At 41.9% G+C, this 24,270-nt stretch overlaps 2 protein-coding genes across 4 annotated transcripts in view; one reads left to right on the top strand and one right to left on the bottom strand.

The window, feature by feature from the left end:
• LOC108286559 (CREB binding protein) overlaps positions 1-24,270 on the bottom strand; it is a 161,766-nt gene that overhangs the window by 119,454 nt on the left and 18,042 nt on the right. For all 3 annotated transcript variants that reach the window (XM_017504469.1, XM_017504471.1, XM_017504470.2), the window contains exon 2: positions 9,671-10,374. In XM_017504469.1, coding sequence (XP_017359958.1) covers positions 9,671-10,374 — 704 coding nt within the window. The remainder of the gene's footprint in view (positions 1-9,670; positions 10,375-24,270) is intronic.
• On the top strand, positions 14,434-15,297 carry LOC108286563 (40S ribosomal protein S3a-like). Its single transcript, XM_017504472.2, has one exon. It carries the CDS (start codon positions 14,459-14,461, stop codon positions 14,978-14,980), a length of 522 nt encoding a protein of 173 aa, XP_017359961.1. The 5' UTR covers positions 14,434-14,458; the 3' UTR covers positions 14,981-15,297.

The raw sequence follows: 24,270 nt of genomic DNA, 5'->3' as shown, positions 1-24,270 counted from the left end.
AAATGTACCTACCTTCCCATGATTAATTATCCTGAATCATATATTCTACAGGACATCGATGCTCATCTTCCATTATAATCATAAGATCCTAGACTGCTTAACATGTCTACTAAACATCTGTGCCCACACAAGTTATGTACATTCTGCATTACACTGTATTAATTCACTGGACTACAGAATTTCATTCTATAAACTATTTTTGTTGTTATCTTTTTAAAGAGGCCAAATTAAGATGCGCTTAATATAAAATTCCATTATTTCTTTGCATTATTTTAACAATCAGATGACTTTGCATGAAAAAGTGAAAAGCAACGGACAACTATACAGTATTATTTCTCTTGCTATTAAATATTAGAAATTCCAGACAGGCATGATGGTTCACACCTGTAAACCCAGCACTTTGGGTGGCCATGACAGGAGGTCAGCTTAAGTTCAGTTCAAGACCAGCCTAGGCAAACATAGCAACACCTTGTCTGCATTAAAAGAAAAAAATTGGTTGGAGTTTGCGTTTCAGGCTCTTTCTGGTCTACCTTCTGGCAATCTGAGAGTCCATCATCAATTTCTGCTGTGTTTCAAAGATCTAGGAGAAGGTAAGTGTTGTGTCATGACTGCTAATGTATCCATCACAAAAGTTTAATCCAACCTTGGTCCCAAGAATCTTCACAAACACTCACCGAAGAAAATTCCCAGGACAGTCAGTGCCTCTCAAAACTTCGCTCCGAGATGTTGATAACGAACTTAGTAACTTGACGATCAACCCTAGTACCAAATTCCCTGCCCCTATGCCGGAAGGTTCACCCCAAAAACAGTATATGGGAGCAATGATCCTCAGAGAAATCAGAGATGACTTGCTTTACAGGAGAAGAGTAAGAACACTGCTGTCTACGCAAAAAGGATGGCAAAACTGAGATACCTGTAACTAGGCAGAGCTAGGCATGAAAGAGAACTAACACTGACTAGGCTTAAGGGAGTTCAGGATGAATCAAGAAGTGGACGATTCAGATGTTGCTGCAGAGTGAGAGAGAGAGAGAGAGAGAGAGAGAGTGAGTGTGTGAGTGTGTGTGTGTGTGTGTGTGTGTGTGTGTAACAGATGGGATCCTTCTGAGACTGCTACAAAAGAGAACTACGACAATGAGCCATGTCAGCCATAAACCTTATTCTTGTACTTTTTTTTTCTTGCTGGTAATTTCATGCAGCAGGTTGAGAAAGCTACTCCAAGCTATAATAGACTATATACCAAAAATTTTCATAATGAGTTCTAGGATGTATTTTTCTTCTTGTATCTTTTGCTTTCTACAATGATACTAGTAATGTATAAGGGATCTCTGTAGTTTGAAGGTATCCAAATAACTTCAGTATACTTCAGCTCTACTGTTTAATTTGACTCAAAGAAGCCAAGAGGACCTAAGTATCCTCATGTGTTTTAGAAGCCCAAAGTCAATGAGATGAAACCCAGTATCAAGAAGTCACTTGTGGGTAAAGAAAGCATTGGGTAGTTTGCCTAGAGCATAACAGTAAGAAAAATTTGAGTTGCATTAAGAGAAAACTGTGTTCTTTTTACAATTTTCAGCACAAATAAAGGTGCATATATGAGTATCAATTAAAAAAAAAATCAAAAAACTTAGCCAGGCATGATGGTACACACCTGTAGTATGAGCTCCTTAGGAGTCTGAGGCTGGAGCATCGCTTCAGCCCAGTAGTTCGAGGCTGCAGGAAGCCATGGTAATGCTACTGCACTCCACTCCAGCCTGGATGACTGAGTGAGGCCTTGTGTCAAAATAAATAAAATTAGAAGTTCCCAATAATATATCCAAAATAGAGAAAGTAGATTAATGATTTCTTAGCCAACTTGTTTCTACTTATTTTTTACTGACTGGCCGGGCATGGTGGCTCATACCTGTAATCCCAGCACTTTGGGAGGCTGAGGTGGGAGGATCACGAGGTCGAGAGATCGAGATCAACCTGGTCAACACGGTGAAATCCCATCTCCACTAAATGTACAAAAAAATTAGCTGGGCATGCTGGCGTGCACCTGTAGTCTCAGCTACTCAGCGGGCTGAGTCAGGAGAATCACTTGAACCTGTGAAGTGGAGGTTGCAGTGAGCCAAGATCTTGCCAATGCATTACAGCTTGGGGGACAGAGTCAGACTCCAACTCAAAACCAAACCAAACCTTTACTCCAGGAAACTCTCCAGTCAAAAATCAAGCCCTGTGTTTTCTGATGACTTTCTGAAAAAGATGAATATTCCAAAAACTTTATTCAAAAAGTAAGCCCTAATCTGACCCCCTATGAAGATGGATTACCATACAAACTATTTTGGTCACTTTTCAGATCCATTAGTTAAAAGAAAGTAACTTGTAAGATTTCTCAGGTCACAAAAGCAAATTCTTATCAACCTTAAAATTAGAATGCCTCTGGACCCCTTGACCTGGTAATATTACACCTTCCTCTTTCTACCAGCTTCCGGCTTCCTTCTGTCATCTCTGTGTAGAGCAACATCTCTCAACACCTACAGTCAAGGGAGGGTCTGTACAGCTTCTAAATCCCACCTAAATATCTTTTTTGCTCTCTTTCTACAGGACAAGTGTATGAGGTATTTTTAGTAGAAAACGAGAACATGCTCCTTTCATAAGATAACCTGTTAAGTTTTCCTACTGTCAAATTTGAGAAATTGTTTTATTTATTTATTTTTTAAAAGTGTTACTATGCATTAATCTATCACAAGAGTAAAGAAAACAAAAGAAAAAATAGTGATACTATGTCTTGTTAATAATATTGCCATGTTGTCAAGAAGGGTCATATTTTTCCTACTGTAAATATTTTAAGAGTCACATAAAATCAGGAAGGAGGAAAGGAGAAATAATCAAAAATATCAAAAATGACTAAGAACTGCACACATTTGTGCACAGCTCTAAGTTAACAAATTTTAAAGACTAGATGAAAAAAAATTTCTACTAAAATAGAAACTGTAAAAACAGATTATACTGCATTAGTGCTAACAGGTCCCTGGCCAGGCTGTGCGAACGCAAGCCTGGTTCTGCCACTTACTGGCAGCCTTTCTTAATCTGCAACATGGGACTTACCTATCTCCTAATTTTTTTTTTAAACAAAGATTAAGAATTAGTATCTGTTAGTTTTTCTCAAAATCAAAGCAAATTTAGACTTTACTAAATAAAAATTATATTGACCTAAGAGATTACTAAAAGCCTAAAAGAGCCAATATTTATAGAAAACAGCAATAAAGTTGTCAAGGATTTTTTTTTTTTTCTTTTTTTTTTTTTTTGAGTCAGTTTCACTCTGTTGGCTATTTTTGAGTGCAGTGGTGAGATCATGGCCCACTGCAACGTTGCACTCCTGGGCTCAAGCGACCCACCTGCTTCAGCCTCCTGAGTAGTTGAGACCACAGACGTTTGCCACCATAACCAGCTATTTTTAAAATTTTGTTAGAGACGGGGTCTCCCTATATTCTCAGGCTGGTCTTAAACTCCTGGGCTCAAGCAATCCTCCCACCTCAGCCTCCCAAAGTGTTGGAAATACAAGTGTGAGCCAACACACCTGGCACTATTATCAAAGATCTTCAGTCACTTCCAAGGAAAAAAAGGCTTCAGGTCCACATCACTTTAAGGATGAAGTCTCTCAATTCTTAATGGAATAGATCATTCCAAATCAATCTAAACTGTTTCAGAGAATAAATACAAAAGACTTCTTTTTGACCAAGTTAACATAACACTGATATAAAAATTGACAAAGCACAAAAAGAACTATGGATTAATTTAATCACCGATTAATGAGAAACAAAATTCTAAATGAAACACTACCAATTAAAACTCAGCAATACATTAACTTTTTATTTTACAATTACAGAGATGGCCCAATTTGATATTATAAAACCTATTCAGATAATCTATCACATAAATAAATGGAAAGTGAAAAATCACAAGGTAATCATTATAGGTTAAGTATCAAAGAGAAATTTTATAAAACCTAACATTTAGATTTTATCATTTATTTTATGAGGAATAGATTAAGCCCTAATTTAGAAAGAAATATACTAATGACTGTAAACCAAAGCTCACATTATTCCTAATAATAAAACACTAGATACATATCCACTTAAGGAGGATACGACACAGGAGGGATGCCTAAGAGCATAAAAACTGGTAAAAAATATTAGCAAGGAGAAAATAAAAGTATCAATAATGCAAAAGATTACTACCCTGTATCTCCTTGGATAACCCAACAGAATCTCCTGAAAATGTATTAGAATATTTAAGATAATCCCATAAAGCAGCCAGAGTACCAGAGTAGCATATACATAACATCTTTCCTATATTAAAACAGCCAGTTAGATAGTGAAATAGAACTCATCCCCAACAGCAACAAAAACCCCCTAATACCTTCAGAAATAAACTAAGTAAGAAAGATTGATTACATAGATAAAGAAAACCATACTATGCTTCTAGGAAACGTAAGAAGACCCCCAGAAAAGATCATTTATATGCATAGGATAAAAAGACTGAGGAAGCCACAAAACTCTTAAAATGTCACAACCCTCCTAAAATGATTTATAAAGTTGTACTGAATCTTATAAATCCAAAATCCCAGACTTCTTTTTAAAATTTGAAAAAAAGTCCTAAATTTATCTAACACAGTGGTTCTCAACCCTGGCTGCCATGAAAATCATCTGAGGAACTGCACACTGTATGAATGCCCCTATCATATCCTACAGATTCTAACTTAATTTGTCTGCAGTGTGGTTTAGACATCATATTTTTAAGAACTCTACAGATAAATCTGATAAAGTGTAGCCAGAGTTGAGAACCACTTGTGTGAGGAATAACTAGTGCGGTCATATATTAAAATTCATCACACAGCTAGGTAAATATGTTTCCGGTACAAGAACAAGCAAAGGTCAATGCAACTAAAAAGAGTTCAGAATTAGACCCAAATCCTATATATTTGAAAAGTGAATAAAGTATATACCAAAAATAGCCTAACATATCAGCAGAAGAAAAGATGGATCACCAATTATCTAAATAAATGGTACGAAGATGATTATAACATGAAAAATATATATACTGCTGGATGTCTATATCTCACTCTTCATGCCAAAATAAATTGAGTTAAAGATTTGTGGAGGCCAGGCACAGTGCCTCATGCCTGTAAATCCTAGCACTTGGGGAGGCCAAGGTGGTCAGACTGCTTGAGCTTACGAGTTCAAGAACAGCCTGGGTAACATGACAAAACCCCCTCTCCACAAAAAAATACAAAAATTAGTCAGCTGCGGTGGTGAGTGCCTGTAGTCCCAGCTACTGGGGAGACTGAGGCAGGCAGATCACCTAAGCCCAAGAGGTGGAGGTTGCAGTAAGCCAAGATCATGCCACTGCACTCAAGCCTCGGCAACAAACTGAGACCCTATATCATAAAAAAGAATTAAGAAATAAGGAGAAAAACACAGGAAAATATTTCATAACTTTTTAATAGAAAAAGTACTTCTAAAATGTAATATAGCCCTAAAAGCCATAGAGGAAAGAAAGAGATAAATGTGTTTCTATAAAAACTGAAAACATACACCAGGCGTGGTGGCTCACGCCTGGAATCCCAGCACTTTAGGAGGCGGAGGCAGGCAGATTACCTGAGGTCGGGAGTTAGAGACCAGCCCGACCAAGACAGTGAAACCCCATCTCTACGAAAAAAAAAAAAAAAAAAAAAAAAAAAAAAAAAATAGCTGGGCACGGTGGCGCATGCCTGTAATCCCAGCTACTTGGGAGGCTGGGGCAGAAGAATGGCTTGAACCTGGGAGGCGGAGGTTGCAGTGAGCTGAAATCGCGCCATTGCACTCCTGCCTGGGCAAAAAGAGCGAAACTCCAGCTCAAAACAAAACAAAACAGAAAACGTACATTTGGTAAAAACATATTGTAAACCTACGTGACCATATTCCTGAAAAAAGAGACTATGGCAAATAACAAAGGAGAAAACATGTATTAAGAGACTTAAGAATATAAATTAACAAGAAAAAATGGGAAACAATTCAAGAGAAAAATGGACAAAGATTATGAATAATCAGTAAAATACCTTATGAAAAGTCAGAATAATCCAAATATTCATCCTCAGAAGATCACATCAATAACTTATGATGTATCATATAATGGAATACTGTGTTATCAGTAAGAAAAAACAATCTCTGGGCAGTGTCACAGAAAGCCATCTAAGGTACACTATCAAGTAAAACAGCATGGTGCTTATGTAGTCTGGTTTCCTTATGTATTTTAAATCTGTAAGGAGGGTGCTGCTTTTTTCCTATTTGAATTATTTCATAGGATGTACTTCCAGTGTAGTAATTCTTAAAACAAATTAACTTTTTAAAAAAGCACCTAGTCTGTGTATTTTAAAATCTAGTTGGCTCTGCTATTGTCAGGTTCTAGAGAGGGAACGGTTTAAAAATGGGCTTATCTCTTGCTCTTTTTGCCAACCACTACTTGGTCTTTCATTCCACCGCAAGGCCATGACACATCTTTCAAAAATGCACTCTACCCACCTTCAGTGGGCTGCTTTGAGATACTTATAGGAAACAGATGATTATCCCCAACACGCCAACAAGGCTCACTTTCCAAACAGTGACATCCAGAAGTTGCTGTTTGAAAGAAAGACCACTCAGTATAAAGGAACCCCAGGATGGAATGAAAAGTCTGAGCGGACAGAGGAGCATACACTGTTACAGGTGTAATCAGCAAAGCATAACCTCTGGAAGACACTCCCCAGGATGAATAGCAGACAACTAAAACAAGATTCTTTAATAAATTGTAAGGTTCCTACAGACTATCAGATTCTTTAACAGATTCTTAGGAGGCATATCAACTGAATGAAATGTAGATTTTGAGTAAAAATCTATAAAAAAAAAAAAAAAAAATCACAGGCCAGGTGCAGTGGCTCACACCTGTAATCCCAGCACTTTGGGAGGCTGAGGCAGGTAGATCACGAGGTCAAGACATCGAGACCATCCTGGTCAACATGGTGAAACTCTGTCTCTACTGAAAATACAAAAATCAGGGTGTGGTCACGCACCTGTAGTCCCAGCTACTTGGGAGGCTGAGGCAGGAGAATCGCTTGAACCCAGGAAGCAGAGGTTACAGTGAGCCAAGGCTATGCCACTGTACTCCAGCCAAAAAAAAAAAAAAAACATTTCAAAAAAAAAAAAAAAAAAAAAAAAAAAAAAGAAAAGAAAAAACCAACCAAACAAAAAAACCCCCAACGAATTACAACATATGAGGCCACTGGAAAAGCGACTCTTCTGTAGACACTGGATGACATGAAGTTACTGTTAAATTTGTGTGTGTGTGTATGTATGTATTTATTTATTTTCGAGACAGAGTGTCACTCTTGTTGTCCAGGCTGAGTACAATGGTGTGATCTTGGCTCACCGCAACCTCTGCCTCCTGGGTTCAAGCAATTCTCTGTCCTCAGCTTCCCAAGTAGCTGGAATTACAGGCATGTACCACCACACCTGGTTAATTTTGTATTTTTAGTAGAGACGGTGTTTCTCCATGTTGGTCAGGCTGCTCTCAAAACTCCTGACCTCAGGTGATCCACCCACTTTCAGCCTCCCAAAGTGCTGGGATTACAAGCATGAGCCACCATGGCGGACCTAAATTTATTAACATGTGATAATGATCTTGTCTTTAGATCTACAAAGCCTAACTTCTACATGCATGTTATCAAAAGCTCTTGAAGTAGAGTGCATGGTCCCAGACCTTTCAGAAGACCATGACGTCAAAACTATTTCCATAAAACACTAAGACATTATTTACCTTTTCACTCATTCTCTCACAATAACACAGTGGATCTAGTTTTCTAGTTGCTTTGTGACGTGTGATGCCACTGTGCTAGAAGATAATGACATAAGTTTCAAAATTCTGTTTTACTATTTAATACGGTAAATATTGAGACGTATACTGCATATGTTAAGGAAATCTCTTTGGCGTCCTCAGTAATTGTTAAGGTTATTCACGAATCTCGAGATTAAAAAAAGTTTCGGAGATCATTGTTTTATACTATTATGTCGACTTCATATGATTTAAACTCTCCAAAATAGAAGGAATTTTTTAAATGGGCATTAAGGAGTAGAGTGATGAATGAATTAGGAATAGGAACAATTATCAATCTATCCAGTAACCGTAAACCCATGAGAAGTTCCTTCTCAATCAACTCTAAATCACACTCATACAGACTCTTCTTCAAATGCCAGGTACAAGTAAAATTTAAGTTAACATTCCCCTCTACTAACATTTCAAAAGATACAAATACAATTTAAACATTGAGAATTACTTCATCCTCTTTTCTGAAGTTAAAAAAAAAAATCCTCTCATTGTTTACAACAGTCACAGGGTTTCAGATCCATCACCCAACACTCTCATCAACCTTGTGGGGAAACTGTGGTCTACTCTTATTTCTCCCTCACCCCTACTTGGCACTAATCAAATCCAAACAGCCCAAACTGATTTTCTGTTCTGGGATGTGCAAAATTCCACTGCCTGAAAACGTGCCTGGTAGCTGCCGTTGAGAAGCTTGTGGCAGCAGACCATCCACAGTGTTTGTCACTTCAGTGGGAACAGGCGGCGCTTCCTTGTCTATGCTTCGCTATGCTCCTCCCTGTCACCCCTGGGCTTTTCAAGCTGTCACATCTATCTAGGCATTTGCCTTCCCCCTTCACCAAGTTAGTTTCTACTCTAGAAGGCAACTACAAGGCTGGTGGCTGCAAATCCCAGTCCAGGCCTTTCCCTAGCAGAGCTCTTGACTTAGGTGGGTGGCGGGGGCCAGCTTGAAACCACCTTTCTTCTTCTTTTCTTTTTAAAGAGACAGGGTTTCACCATGTTGCCCAGGCTGGTCTTGAACTCCTGGACTTGAGCTATTCACCCGCCTCGGCCTCCCAAAGTGTTGGGATCACAGGCGTGACTCACCGTGTCCAGCATCCATTTGAATGCTTCTTAAAGCCCAGAGCGCTGGGCCCAACTCCCAGTTTCTGAGTCAATAAAGAAGTCTGCGGATCTAGCACGCTCCTAGGGGATGCTGCTGCTGCTGCTGCTGTTGCTGATGGTCCAGGAGGAGCCCACTTCAAGAACCACTACACTGGTGTTTCCTCTGGGACCCGAATGCCTGTACTTCTCCTGGGCTCTGCCACCTCTTCCTTGTTAACATGTCAGAGGGTGAGAACACAGCTTTCTCCATCAGTGAAATGGAGACTGACAACAGACACTTCACTGAGTGGCTATAGAGGAGCACGCAGACCAGCAAGCACCTCATCAGTGGGCAGTAGAGAGGCAGGACACAACCTTTATCAGGTTCACTGATGCACTCCAAAGCCGATTCCAAAAAAAGTGGCCTCTTTCAGCCATGTGTTCATTCATACCTCCATACGCTTTCCTCAGAGGCTGAAAACTGGCAATCCCTCCAAAGGAAAGCCCTGTATTTTTCCAATTGCCTGACCTGCAAGCTATCCTACTTCTTTAAGAATTCTCATTTTAAAGACAGAAATGGGGCAGAGGTCTCTATCCTAGAAAGAAATCCGTCTCTTCCAAGCATGAGTGGCACAGGACCCATTTTACGCTTTACTCGCAGGGATAGACCGCGGTTAGGTAGGAAGTATTATTGAAAGCACTTCAGCTCACTTACCTTGGCCATGCCTCCTGCCTGTGCGGTGTTCAGTCCTGCGTGGCCGGCCATTTGCGGGGAAACCTGCGTTAGAGTCTCAGCCAGCACGCTGCTCGTGGCCCCCTGCATGGCTGGAGTAGGGTATGGCATTCCAGCTCCCCTTCCTCTGCCAGCAGCCCCAAGAGATCCATTCATGACTTGCGCCTGTCCTTGAGAAGCCTGATTCATTAAGCTATGGCCAGAGTTACTATTGAGGAGGCCTGGGTGGGTCTGGTTAAAGTTGGCATTCATGCAGATACCAGGTCCGGTCTGTGACGTGGTAGGGCTGCTAGTCGCCAGCTTTTGTGCTTGAGGATTCAGTGCCTGGGAGGCAGGGGGGGTGGGCCCAGAGGTGCTGGCTGCCTGTTTTGGCAGGCTGGGGGCTGAAGAATCTCCCTGGCTCAGAGGACTCTTGCCCATGGCACCGAGGCTGGCCATGTTCGCACTGTTCGGCTGCCCTTGAGCCTGGCCACCCAAGCCCTGCTGCACGGGGCTGCTGGCGCTCACATTTCCTATTCCTGGGTTGATACTAGAGCTGCTGCCTCCTCGTAGAAGCTCCGACAGTTGTTTATGTTTGGAAGCAGCATCTGGAACAAGGTTCCCACTGGTTAAAAGGCCTAATTCTCCTCCATTGGGTATCAGCTCATCAGGAAGATCATTTTCCAAGTCAAACAATGATCCAAAATCTAGAAATTAAGCAGAAATGGAAATGAGAAACTAAGCAAACTTAACAGCTCTCCAACTGCCCTGTTTCTACGATCTTAACCTAATGGGGCATTCAGCATGGAACACTAGCATGTCTTAAGAGTCATGTCAAAATGATTTGCAAGTTTGTTTGGGAAAAGAAAAAATATCCTTCAAATTCTGAAAACAGAAAAGTTAAACAGAGATGAGAAGGACAGCCCTACTAGATTTATCATATTCTAAAACAATAATTAAATACTGTCATGTGAGGGCAAACTCAGAAAATAAAGTAAAATAAAACAAGAAGCAGCCCCAAAATTCAATGAATTGTAATTTTAAAACGCTTTTAAGGCCGGGCGCGGTGGCTCAAGCCTGTAATCCCAGCACTTTGGGAGGCCGAGGCGGGTGGATCACAAGGTCAAGAGATCGAGACCATCCTGGTCAACATGGTGAAACCCCGTCTCTACTAAAACTACAAAAAATTAGCTGGGCATGGTGGCACGTGCCTGTAGTCCCAGCTACTCAGGAGGCTGAGGCAGGAGAATTGCCTGAACCCAGGAGGCGGAGGTTGCGGTGAGCCGAGATCGCGCCATTGCACTCCAGCCTGGGTAACAGGAGCGAAACCCCGTCTCAAAAAAAAAAAAACAAAACAAAACAACAACAACAAAAAAAAATGCTTTTAAGAATCTATGTGTGCAAAGAAGTAACTGAGCATTGACTTAGACAACCAATTTAGGGACAGTAAAGCCCAATCTTAATTACATTACTTGAACATTACTTGAAAGTTAAAATACCAAAACAACAACAAAACTAGCTTTAACACAAAATGAAATCAGTGATTTCTTAAAGTGCCGAAGCTGCAGGAAATGATAATAAAGACATACACAGAAACTACAAAGAGTTGAAAATAAAAGACAATAAGAGTCTAAAAGTATTTGAATTCTATGAAAGGGGTAAATGTCAATCACACAGGAAGATGAGAAGTACACCGAGTTCCGAGTATAAACGGACAAAGGAGTTAAGCAGATCACTACCTCAAAAGGAGATAGAACACTCAACAAAACAGACCATCCTTCCTGATTAGGAAACAAATGGGAACTAGAACAACCCCTTTTTCTGGCCCCTTTCAAAGTAACTTTTCTCTGAACTGTGGTCTACACATGTCATCTCTACCCTCTCATCTCCCACACACTCTAAACCACGACAGTCAGGCTATTCATGTATGTGCAAAGGAAAAGATATGCAGAAATATATTCATTTTAGTATTATCCATAGCATCCAAAAAAAAAGTAATCCAAGCACTTTGGGAGGCCAAAGTGGGCAGACCACGTGAGGTCAGCAGCTTGAGACCAGTGTGGCTACCATGGCAAAACCTTGTCTCTACTAAAAATACAAAAATTAGCTGGGTGTGGTGGGGGCACCTGGAATTGCAGCTACTCAGGACAGAGGCTGAGGCAGGAGAATCGCTTGAACCCTGGAGGCAGAGGTTGCCGTAAGCAGAGATATCGCCACTGCACTCTGTCTCAAAAATAAATATGTAAATAAAAATAAAACACCATACACTCATTAAATAATTATGACAATGGAAATATAGGAAAATGTGTGCATATTATGGAAAAGCAAGCAAATTGAAAATGTAGGCAAAATGGCACCCAGGGTAAGAGCAGAACTAATTAAAGTATGTGGATACAAGCAACAGCTAGAAAGACACAGGCCAAAAAGCATAGTCACACCAGTGACATGGTAGCGCAAGGGGTACATGCAAATTTTTTTAACTTAACACACCTACCTTTAGGAAACTAAAACCTGGTGGCCAGCCTTGGTGGCTCACGCCTGTAATCCTAGCACTCTGTGAGGCTAAGGCAGGTGGATCACCTGAGGTCAAGAGTTCAGGACCAGCCTAGCCAACATGGTGAAACCCTGTCTCTACTAAAAATAAAAAAATTAGCTGTGTGTGGTGGCATGCGCCTGTAATCCCAGCTACTCAGGAGGCTGAGGTAGGAGAATCGCTTGAACCTGGGGGGGTGGGGCAGAGGTTGCAGTGAGTGGAGACTGCACCACTTCACTCTAGCCTGGACGAAAGAGCAAATCTCTGCCTCTAAAAAAAAGAAAGAAAAAAAGAAAGAAAAGAAAACTAAAACCTGCTGGGTGCAGTGGCTCATACTTATAATCCTAGCACTTTGGGAGGCCAAGATGCAAAGATCACCTGAGGTTGGGAATCTGAGACCAGCCTGACCAACACAGAAAAACCCTGTCTCTCCTAAAAATGCAAAATTAGCTGGGCGTGGTGGTACATGGCTGTAATCCCAGCTACTCGGGAGGCTGAGGCAGGAGAATCACTTTAACCCAGGAGGTGGAGGTGGCGGTGAGCTGAGATTTCGCCATTGCACTCCAGCCTGGGCAGTGAGAGCAAAACTAGGCTCAAAAAGAAAAGACAATAAAAAATTAAAGCCTTTTTTTCTGCATGGTGGCAGACCCTAATGTCTGCTTAACCAATATGCCTGACCCCATGCTGCTGGCAACACCCACATGATCTGAGGTGGCTGCCTGGGAGGTTCCTCTGAGGAAGGGCAATACCTTCCCTGGCCACAAGAAAGAGAGTGACCAGATAAGCCAACCACCATGATCACGTTCCCCTTTGCAATAACACAATTTCAGCTAAGGGAATCTGAAGGTACACTGAACCAGGATCACTGTGTAAAGGTGTTCCTGCCTCATAGTAGGAATGCTCAGAAAGAAATCTCTTCCTCTTCTTCACTAGATCTCATCGTGGACGGGTAACAAACACCCTGTAGCCAGGAGGGCAGACACTGCTAGCACACTAAGAATGGCTGCAGCCAAAAACACAAAACACCTGGAATAGGGAGATCATCTCTGAACTGCTGAGTGATGCAACCCTGGTACCTCCCCACCTTCGAACTTCATGTTATGTGAGAAAACACACTTGCTATCATTTAAGCCATTTCGGCTGGAGTTCAATGCAACTGCAGCTGAAAGCATCCTAACAGACCTATCATGTCTATGGAAGAAGTTCAAACACCTCTGCATGGCATGCAAGGCTATCTTCTCGGCCTTCCTTTACAGGACAACACCGGATGACCCCTACTTTCCAACCACAACACTGAGAGCTGTCACATGCATTGGGAAACTTTCTTCTTGAATCTCTCTCTCTTGTTCTAAAACTCACCTCAATCCCCACTCAGGTTAAACACAGCAAATATGAAAAATTTCTTTGTGCTGCCCCTGCAGAATTGACCAGTCAGTCCCTCTTGTCACCGTAGAAAACCACGTCTAATACACACTTTTATCTTCCTACCTGTCTATAAGGAATAAGATGTGATTCGAGGAATGTGCACATGCAACAGTTTTTACAGAAAAACTGAGACTAAGTTGCAGACAGTATCACACTATCCTCCTAAATACTTCAGTAGGTATCTCCTAAGAACATCCTCTTACATAATCACAGTATGCATGTGCAACTCAGGAAATGTAACATTGACACAAAATACGTTGTCCTTATTCAAATTTTTTGGTTGTCCCAATAATGCCCTTTACCACATCTGTCTCTTCAAAATTACATGTCCTGTAACCACGAGAATACAAAATCCAAGATGTAATTCAGGATCACGGTGCATTTAATTGTCATGTCTCTGTAGCCTTGCTTAATCGAAAAAGGTTTAAAAGTTCCCTGCCCTTTGTCCTTTATAACGTACTTTTATTTTTTGAGACAGCGCCTTGCTCTGTCACCCAGGCTAGATGGAGTGCAGCAGTGGGATCTCAGCTCACTGCAACCTTTGACTCCCGGGTTCAAGCAATTCTCCTGCCTCAGCCTCCGAGTAGCTGGGATTACAGTCATATGTTACCACACCTGGCTAATTTTTGTATTTTTAGTAGAGACGGGTTTCTCCATGTTGGGCAGGCTGGTCTCGAACTCCTGACCTCAGGTGATAAGCCCGCCTAGGCATCCCAAAGTGCTGGGGTTACAGGCATGAACCACTGCGCACAGCCATAACTGAGGTTTTTGAAGAATAGAGGTCAGTTGTTTTATAGAAGGTCCTTCAGCCTTTTGGCTCTCTGAGCAGCACCATGGCTGTTGGCAAGAATAAGCGCCTTACAAAAGGCGGGAAAAAGGGAGCCAAGAAGAAAGTGGTTGATCCATTTTCTAAGAAAGATTGGTATGATGTGAAAGCACCTGCTATGTTCAATATAAGAAACATTGGAAAGACGCTAGTCACCAGGACCCAAGGAACCAAAATTGCATCTGATGGCCTCAAGGGTCGAGTGTTTGAAGTTAGTCTTGCTGATTTGCAGAATGATGAAGTTGCATTTAGAAAATTCAAGCTGATTACTGAATATGTTCAGGGCAAAAACTGCCTGACTAACTTCCATGGCATGGATCTTATCCGTGACAAAATGTGTTCCATGGTCAAAAAATGGCAGACAATGACTGAAGCTCATGTTGATGTCAAGGCTACCGATGGTTACTTGTTTCGTCTGTTCTGTGTTGGTTTTACTAAAAAACGCAACAATCAGATACGGAAGACCTCTTATGCTCAGCACCAACGGGTCTGCCAAATCCGGAAGAAGATGATGGAAATCATGACCTGAGAGGTGCAGACAAATGACTTGAAAGAAATGGCCAATAAACTGATTCCAGACAGCAATGGAAAAGACATAGAAAAGGCTTGCCAATCTATTTATCCTCTCCATGATGTCTTCGTTAGAAAAGTAAAAATGCTGAAGAAGCCCAAGTTTGAATTGGGAAAACTCATGGAGCTTCATGGTGAAGGCAGTAATTCTGGAAAAGCCACTGGGGATGAGACAGGTGCTAAAGTTGAACGAGCTGATGGATATGAACCACCAGTCCAAGAATCTGTTTAAAGTTCAGACTTATAATAGTGGCAAATAAAAAGTCTTATTTGTGGCCGGGCGTGGTGGCTCACGCCTGTAATCCTAGCACTCTGGGAGGCCGAGGTGGGTGGATCACCTGAGGTCAGGAGTTCAAAACCAGCCTGGTTATCATGGTGAAAACCCATCTTTATTTAAAAATAAATAAATAAATAAATAAAGAGGAAGTCCTTCAATTTGGAGTACCTCCTCATGGTTACAGGACATGTCATTCCGAAGAACAAGAATCTGATCCTGGCTATAGCAGACAGCTCCATGAGGACACAGGGCCTGAAACTGGTAAACTACGTCTCAGCATGCTTCTGAAGGTCCCAATCCAAAGCTTTTATGCTATTGTGGTATCCTAAATTTGGAGATTCACTAAGGTGTCCAGGTACAAAGACTGTACAATGTAAGATTTTATTAAAAAACCCTCTCTATCATAACCTGCCCTTCAGGCTTTGTCCTACTGCGCACACACTTATACTCAGTACTCCTTCATAAATATTTGTGTCCAACCCAAATGACAAATGTTTGAGGTGGTAGATATCCTAATTGCCCTGATTTGCTCATTACACAATGAATGCATGTTGCAAAATATTCTGTACCTCATTAATATATACAATTATTACATGTCAACTACAAATAAAAAGAAAATATAAAATATATACCCCCCTAATAACAACTTTTTCTTTTTTATTCAATTTTTTAGAGAGAGGGTCTTGATCCATCACCCAGGCTGGAGTGCAATGGCACAGTCACAGCTCACTGTAACCTTGAACTTCTCGACTCAACCAATTCTCCCGCTTCAACCCCCTATAGCTGGGACCACAGGTGTGCCTCACCACACACAGTTCATTTTTTGTTTTATTTTAAACTTATTAATTAATTATTTTGACAGGGTCTCGCTCTGCTGCCCAGGCTGGAGTGCAGTGGAGTTGCAGGCTCACTGCAGCCTCTGTCTCCCAGGCTTAAGCAATCCTCCAACTTCAGCTTCCAGTAGCTGGGACCACAGGTGCGCACCAACACATCCAGCTAATTTTTGTACTGTTTTGTAGAGACAGGGTTTCACCAGGTTTCCCAGGCTTGCCAGCTAATTACAATTTTAGAGATGGGGTCTTGCTATGTTGCCCAGGCTAATCTCAAATTCCAAGCCTCAAGAAATATTCGCACCTTGGTCTCCCAAAGCATTGGGATTACAGGCATGAACCACTGGTGGCCCAAAATAACTACTTTTAAAAATGCAGTGTTTCATGAAAAAGAAAATTCATCTAATCCAGGAAGTGGAGTCATTACATTAGAGATCAGCTTTCCTTCCTTTTCGTCCAGGGTGAGAATGAAGAGACCATGTCAAGCAAGCACCGTAAATCAGAAGCAAACAAGTGCCAATATTTTATATTTATGTTTGGAAAAATCTGCAAAAGGTGACCTAACTGGCTATTTCAAACATCCGTAAGCACTCTTTCCAGGAGAGGCAGACCAGGCCACAGAACAGCAGACACACTCAGAGCACAGTCACTTAAACCCAGCAGGGCCTGGCCTCACTGTGGGCCAATGAACAGGACACCTGGAAGCTGAGCAAAGAAGTTCAAATCCTGCATCCTTGGGTAAACTGCTTCATCCCTGCATCTTCATACCCTCACCTATAAAACAAGGGTACCAGCACCCCAGAGTTACATGGAAGAAGTTGAACTGTGGCACCTTGGGCCATAGACAGTGGTTATCTTATTATATCTTGCAGAATAATTTTACTCCAAAAATTTCTTACCTAAAAAAATTCACCCATCATCCTGCCACTCTCAAGAGCTATCAGTTTTCATTTGTAGTTTATTCCAGATCTTATCAAATTCACAGGCAAGTTTCAAAGTTGTAAGCAGGGCTTCTGTCCTGGGCTACTGTTTTTGTTTTTCACTGGTCTGCTATACTTGGACCACTATGACTACTATTTCATCCTATTTCAGTCCAAATACATCTACCAGCTGTTTGAGTGAAGGAAGGATTGACTAATTCTTCTTCTGTAATTCACCAGTCCAAACACATATGAGTATGTTTAAAGCCAAATATATAGGTGTGGCTTTTTAAAAAGACAAGATGGGGCACAGGCACAGTGGCTCACACCTATAATCCCAGCATTCTGGGAGGCTGAGAAGGGCGGATCACAAGGTCAGGAGTTCGAGACAAGCCTGGCCAATATGGTGAAACCCCATCTCTACTAAAAATACAGAAATAAGGTGTGTGTCGTGGTGGGCGCCTGCAGTCCCAGCTTCTAGGGAGGCTGAGGCAGGAGAATCACTTGAACAACGGAGGCAGAGGTTATAGTGAGCCAAGATCACGCCACTGCACTCCAGCCTGGGCGACAGAGCAAGACTCCATCTCAAAAAAAAAAAAAAAAGGGCAAGACGGGGTGCACACATAACCATACCATCACCCTTTTGTTTACCACTGTCACCACATTTCCATATTCCCTAGTTAAAAAAAAAAAAAAAACTGACAAAGGGGAGTGAAGGAGGCAGGCCAGGATATTGCAACACGGTACAGCTTTGCTTTCTACACACCAGTGTCCCAACACATGGGTTGAGCAAGAACAATCTGAATCATAGGAAGTTCCTAAGGTTCAGGATTGACAGCGACCACTTCCAGTCCCAGGTAAGTTCTCTTCATCACCAGGGGACTCAGGAGAATGCAAAGCAAAGGCTGCAGGGAAGCTGTGGGCACCCTGCACCCAGGGCATCTGTGTCTCAAGGGAGACTTCCTCAGCTGATGTCAAACAGCAAACACTGCCTGTCACACTTCCATAGCTAGGGACAGGAATTTCCTCTTTTGGAGCTTCCTGGCTGCCAACTAGGAGGCGACCCCTTTCATTAAGCTGAAATAAAAGAAAAAAGAGGCTACACACTTCTCCATTTCTATCACACTCTTACAAGGCTGGGGAGACCCAGTGAGGAATGAGGAAAATAGCAGGGACTTAAGAAGGAGAAAGTCACAGCCAAACTCAACCAGCCTCAGGAAAGGCAAGCTGTTTACCAAGCAAGGTAAAGAGGACATTCACTTCTATACCAGGAAACCCAAGCCAGTGGTCTGCACACAGACTGTTAGGTGGGGATCACTCCTAAACACTGAAGACAAACGGTACCCACATGTGTTCCAGGGTCCATCCTTAAAAATCATGATCAGAAATGCAAGGAATGAACTACTAGAATCAAACACCAGGTGGGTGGCTAAATCAATCTGTACACCCAATAACATTTGAAAACAGTCTCATTTGAAAAAAATTTCAAAAACATCAGCCAAAGTGTCCACAGAACACACCTTTCTTCATGTTTTCTACAGTCTCCCCTTTCATAATACCCTATTTTTTTCTCTGATTTCAACTTCAAGCCCCAAATTATCTATACTGATAGGACTGGTTTATCACACCCTCTCCTGGAAATATGAACTCTTTTATGTCCTACAGACATGAGTTACAATTATGACAACAACTTCACATAATAACACATGAGGCTATAAGCTCCCTGAAATCACGGATCCTGTCTTGCTTAGTACTATCTACTCAGTGCCTAGCATAAAATGCTTTGTATGTACTAGGCACTCAATAAACCCATGTGCTGAATGAGTGCACAAATTAGAGGATACACAATATGAACAAGCTGCTTGTCTAGTCAAAGATATAAAGCAGTAATCTTAATGTTTACCACTACTTGCTGAAAACAAACAATAATGAATTCTTCAGAAATATTACACTGACTCATCTTTCTCTTTATGCCTTTTTCCTACTGCCTTCTTTACCCTTTAAAGGATCGCCCAAGTATATTTCACTCTGTGGCTACAAACTCAGCATCAATGAACTTCAACCCTAGAACTGATACATAGATTAAATGGCATAATATAGAATGAGCAACAGTAGCGTGAGAAATAAGCATGTAAGAGTTCAGATGCTGTTTTGTGATGTGTTCATATTTCTCTGCTTTCCCTCCCACACATATTTTCTCTTCCCCACCCACTTCTAATTTCCCTCTCACATTCCTATTTCCTGGGAAAAAGGTCTCCTTCCTTTGGATTTTTTTTTTCTTAGTTTCTTTAGCTTGTCTTCTGGCATTACTTTTGTGATACCGTGAATATGTATTTGGTCTTCTACCCTGTCTCCTGGCATTCAACTCCCGGCACACAATCCTTGGAATCTCCAAAGCAGTGTTATTTATTTATTTATTTAGGAGATGGAGTCTCACTCTGTCGCCCAGGATGCGGTGCAGTGGCACAATCTCGGCTCATTGCAGCCTGCACCTCCCGGGTTCAAGCAATTCTCCTGCCTCAGCCTCCTGAGTAGCTGGAATTATAGGCGTACACCACCATGCTGGGCTAACTTTTTGTATTTTTAGTAGAGACAGAGTTTCACCATATCGGTCAGTCTGGCCTAGAACTCCCAACCTCAGGTGATCCACCTGCCTCACCCTCACAAAGTGCTAGGATTACAGGCATGAGCCACCACACCCATCCAGTAATATCTTTCTGTATGCTCATGAAATGACTGAATGCTAGCAGTCCTTAGGTTGCTTCAGATGGGAGCTGGTCACAAGGAAGACCAAGGCATGACTAACGAGAGGACTGGGACTTTCAGTCCATCTTTAATTTTCAGGGAAGGGAGAGATGCTAAAGCTTAAGTGGATCTCCAATAGCCAATGATTTAATTAATCATGCCTATGTAATGAAGCCTCCATAAGAGCTTCCAGATAGCTGAACACATGGAGGTTCCTAAAGAGTGGCACACCCGGAGGGGGCAAAAAAACTACACTGCCCTCTCACATGCCTTGCCCTATCACCTGATATTCAGTGGTATCCTACATAATATCCTTTACAATAAAAAACCAGTAAACATGTTTCCTTGAGCTCTGTGAGCGGCACCAGCAAATTAACTGAACCCAAGGAGGACCCTGTAGGAACCCCATTTATAGCCAGTCAAATACACAGGTAAAACAACTTGGGGCTTGCGAACGACATGGGGTGGGCAGTCTTGGGGACTGACCCCTCATCTGTGGGATCTGACACTATCTACATGTCAGCTGGTGTCCACTGCATAACGGAGCACTTCCTCAGTGTTATGTGTGTGGCTGGGGGAACCTCCACAAATCTGGGCCCAGAAGTGTTCCATGGTGACTGTAGACACTTAGTATAGGAGCAAATGAATACAGAAGAAAGTTGATTTTTCCCTACATCCTCAGACTGTGCTATAATCATGACTACTAAAATGCTTCTGTTAAATTTTTCAAAAGCTAAATACTTTTATTTACCTACCCTCAAAAAACTTCCAAAAAGAATTTTTAATTTCTAAGTTAACACTGGACACAAGAGGTAATGCATATGTTAACCACCTCAATTTAGCCAACCTATGATGTATATATATTTCAAAACATCACGCTGTATATGATAAATACATACATAAAATTTTTATGTTAGTTAAAATTTGAGGAAAAGAAACTACATACAAAAAACTTCATCCAGCAAGGGCAAAGAATCCTGGAAAAGTTCACATCTAGAGGAAATCTATAGAGTGGTGGAAGGATTCACAGGGTTATTATTATTGTTAAATGACCTAGAGGCCCACTAGGCTCTTGGTGTGTTTCCTGATACAGTACTAACTAGACACAATGGACACAGTAAGTACAGTCAGGTGTAGTGAGAAGAGTACTCAGCCAAGCCCTGTCTCAGATCACAGCTGTCACCACAGCCACTGCCTCCCTGTGTATTCCTCCTTAGCTCTAAAACGGAAGGACAGCTGGGTGCAGTGGCTCATGCCTGTAACCCCAGGACTTTGGGAGGCTGAGGCGGGTGGATCACCTGAGGTCAGGAGTTCGAGACCAGCCTGGCCAACATGATGGACCCCAGTCTCTACCAATAATACAAAAATTAGCGGGGCGTGGTGGCAGGTGCCAGTAATCCTAGCTACTCTGGAGGCTGAGGCAGGAGAATCGTTTCAACCCAGGAGGCAGAGTTGCAGTCAGCAGAGATTATGCCACTGTACTCGCATGGGCAACAAGACGGAAACTCCACCTCAAAAAAAGAAATAGATTAAATTAAATTAAATGGAAGGACAGTAGCACCTGCTTCACAGGATCACTGATGAAAGAATTAAATCATACAATGTTTTACAATATAGCATTTAGCACTGAGCCTAGCATGCAGTAAAGTCTCAAAAAACATAAGTCATTATTATCATGTCCCAAGCCCATCTCCCAAGGCAACTATGAGGGCTAATCAAGCCAAAGCCTGAAGAACCTGGCACCCCAGGGCTGGTACAGGGCAGGCATTTAACAGCCATCACTTATCAATGGTAGTGACTTGCCAATAAACTCAACCCTGCTGATCTGCCGCAATTCTAGTAGAATTAAAGGTTACTTAGCTTTGAAAGTTCTTGGGATTATACAATAAATATAATGGAACAACTCTCCGTTCCAAAAAAAAAAAAGGAAGGAAAGAGAAAAGCTGTTTTATTAATATTCATGCTATCGTAAGTAATTTTTATCTAAGCATTTAAACAAGTTCCCAAAAGACATCTAACTTTTTTTGTTTTACAATGACTATTAGGAAATAATTAAGGCAACCTCCTTCTAAAATCTTCCTTAATTCAGGATTCCTTTATGCAGATATACCAACCCCTAATTAGAACAGAATAATGAGGTTGAACTTCATTCTGAACAGCAATCTTACGTTGAGCAAGTCTTGCCCCTCCTCAGAATCACTGATCTGCTCAAGAACCAGAGAGCTCTGCTGGCAGCCCCCTCCCTCTTCTCCCCTGTAGAAGAAAGCAGTCACTGCTCAGGGGCCCTCACTCCGTGCAGGACTGGCTGGGTTTATATGAGACTAGAATAGAACTCGGCCTCCCCAGAGGACTGTATTCTAATTGAGGAAGACAGCCCATGGACATGAAGTCACAAACTTAAATTGATTAACACATATGTCATATTTTACAGCCAAGTAGAATAAGGTAGTGAACAACAGTAGGAAAGACTTCAAGAGGCAAACTGAGTAGAACTTTAGAGGGAAAGGACACAGAGAAAAGACAATTCTGAAAAGGCAGGGATGGAAGATAACAAGGCAGGCAGGCAGAGCTAGCTGCTCTGCTGTGGGGAGCATCGAGGTAAAAACTCCAAATGGCAGGGGCCCCTCGGCAGGTACAAGTTCAGCACAGTGGGAAGGGCTTCACTACGGTAGGCAGCCTTGCTCTGTTGCCCAGACTGAAGTACAGTGACACGATCTCGGCTTATTAAATTAAGGTTTAATAAACCAAACTGTCTTAAAGCCGTCAACATTATACTAGCACTTAATATTTATACTAGAGCCTAGGATTTGAGTTTTCTCGTTTTCCTGTCATATGCTGTATTTTGTACAATGAACGATATAAAGGTGGACATTAACAATGATCTTCCCCAAGGAGTCCATCCTTTCCATTCTCTTTTTGTTTTTTTGAGATGGAGTCTCACTCTGTCAACCAGGCTAGAGTGCAGTGGTGCAATCTTGGCTCACTGCAACCTTCCACCTCTTGGATTGAAGCGATTCTCCTGCCTCAGCCTCCCCAGTACCTGTGACTACAACATGTGCCACCATGCCCAGCTAATTTTTGTATTTTTAGTAGAGATGGGGTTTCACCATGTTGGCCAGGCTGGTCTTGAACTCCTGACCTCAAGTGACCCCCCCACTTTGGCCTCTCAAAGTGTTGAGTTTACAGATGTAAGCCACCGTACCGGCCACAGGAGTCCATTTTTCATAATACCTACTGTAGTGAGGCCCTTCCCAATGTATCAAACTCGTACCTACCGAAGGGCTCCTGCCACCTTGGAGTTTTTCCCTTGAAGCTCCCCACGGCAGAGCAGCCGCTTTGCCTGCCTGCCTTGCAGCCTTCCATTCCTGACTCTTTGGAATTGTGTTTTCTGTTTCCTTTCCCTCTAAAGTTCTGCTGAGAGTCTGCCTCTCATTTGAAAGCTGAATTACAGGATAAATATGCTTCATGTCACAGAAGGGTCCATCCAGGGGGACTCTTTTTTTAGATGGAAATCTGCCTAGTAAGTACATTTAATATGGAAACATCATAAACTTCAAAGTCTGAAGTAAGGGGAAAGAAATCAAGCTATGGTATTAGGTTAAACTAATTGAAATAAAAATTACACAACCTTAGAAACTGTAATACAAATCAGAAGGGAAATATCTGATTTATTAAAATGCACTTAATACAATTTTCAAGAATAATTCTACCTGGAAAAGGTAAAACATAGTTTGTGTAACTGATTATAAAATTTTTACTTTTTTATTCATTCTCAAATGCACTTCACGGCTATACTCTGTATCAGGTATCGAAAAACATCTTGCTTCCCTGAATCATTGCTGTTTACCTTTCATTTAAAGAACCCAAGCAAGACTGGGCTGGGCACCATAGCTCACGCCTATAATTCCAGTACTTTAGGAGGCCAGGTTGGCAGATCACCTGAGGTCAGGAGATCAAGACCAGCCTGACCAACATGGTGAAAACCTGTCTCTACTAAAATTACAAAATCAGCCAGGTATGGTGGTGGGCACAAGTATCATCTACCTGGGAGGCTAACACTGGAGAACTGCTCAAACATGGGAGGCAGAGGCTGCAATGAGCTGAGATCACACCATTGCACTTCTGCCTGAGCAACAGAGCAAGATTCCATCTCAAAAAAACAAAACAAAACAAAACAAAAAACCCAGACAGTCCTTATTGAAAGTTGTTGGCTGGGCACAGTGGCTCACCCTATAATGTAAAGTCAAGGCAGGCAGATCACCTGAGGTCGGGAGTTCAAGACCAGCCTGGTCAACACAGAGTAACCCCATCTCTACACAAAATTAGCTGGGCATGGTGGTGCATGCCTGTAATCCCAGCTGCTCCCGAGGCTGAGGCAGGAGAATGGCTTGAACCCATGAGGCGGAGGTTGTGGTGAGCCAAGAGGGCACCATTGTACTCCAGCCTGGGTAACAAGAGTGAAACTCCATGAAAGGGG

Source organism: Cebus imitator, unplaced genomic scaffold (assembly GCF_001604975.1).
Source record: "Cebus imitator isolate Cc_AM_T3 unplaced genomic scaffold, Cebus_imitator-1.0 Scaffold322, whole genome shotgun sequence".
NCBI classification, from domain to species: domain Eukaryota; kingdom Metazoa; phylum Chordata; class Mammalia; order Primates; family Cebidae; genus Cebus; species Cebus imitator.
Note: the sequence above shows the minus strand (reverse complement) of the source record. Positions and strands in the feature narration are given on the sequence as shown.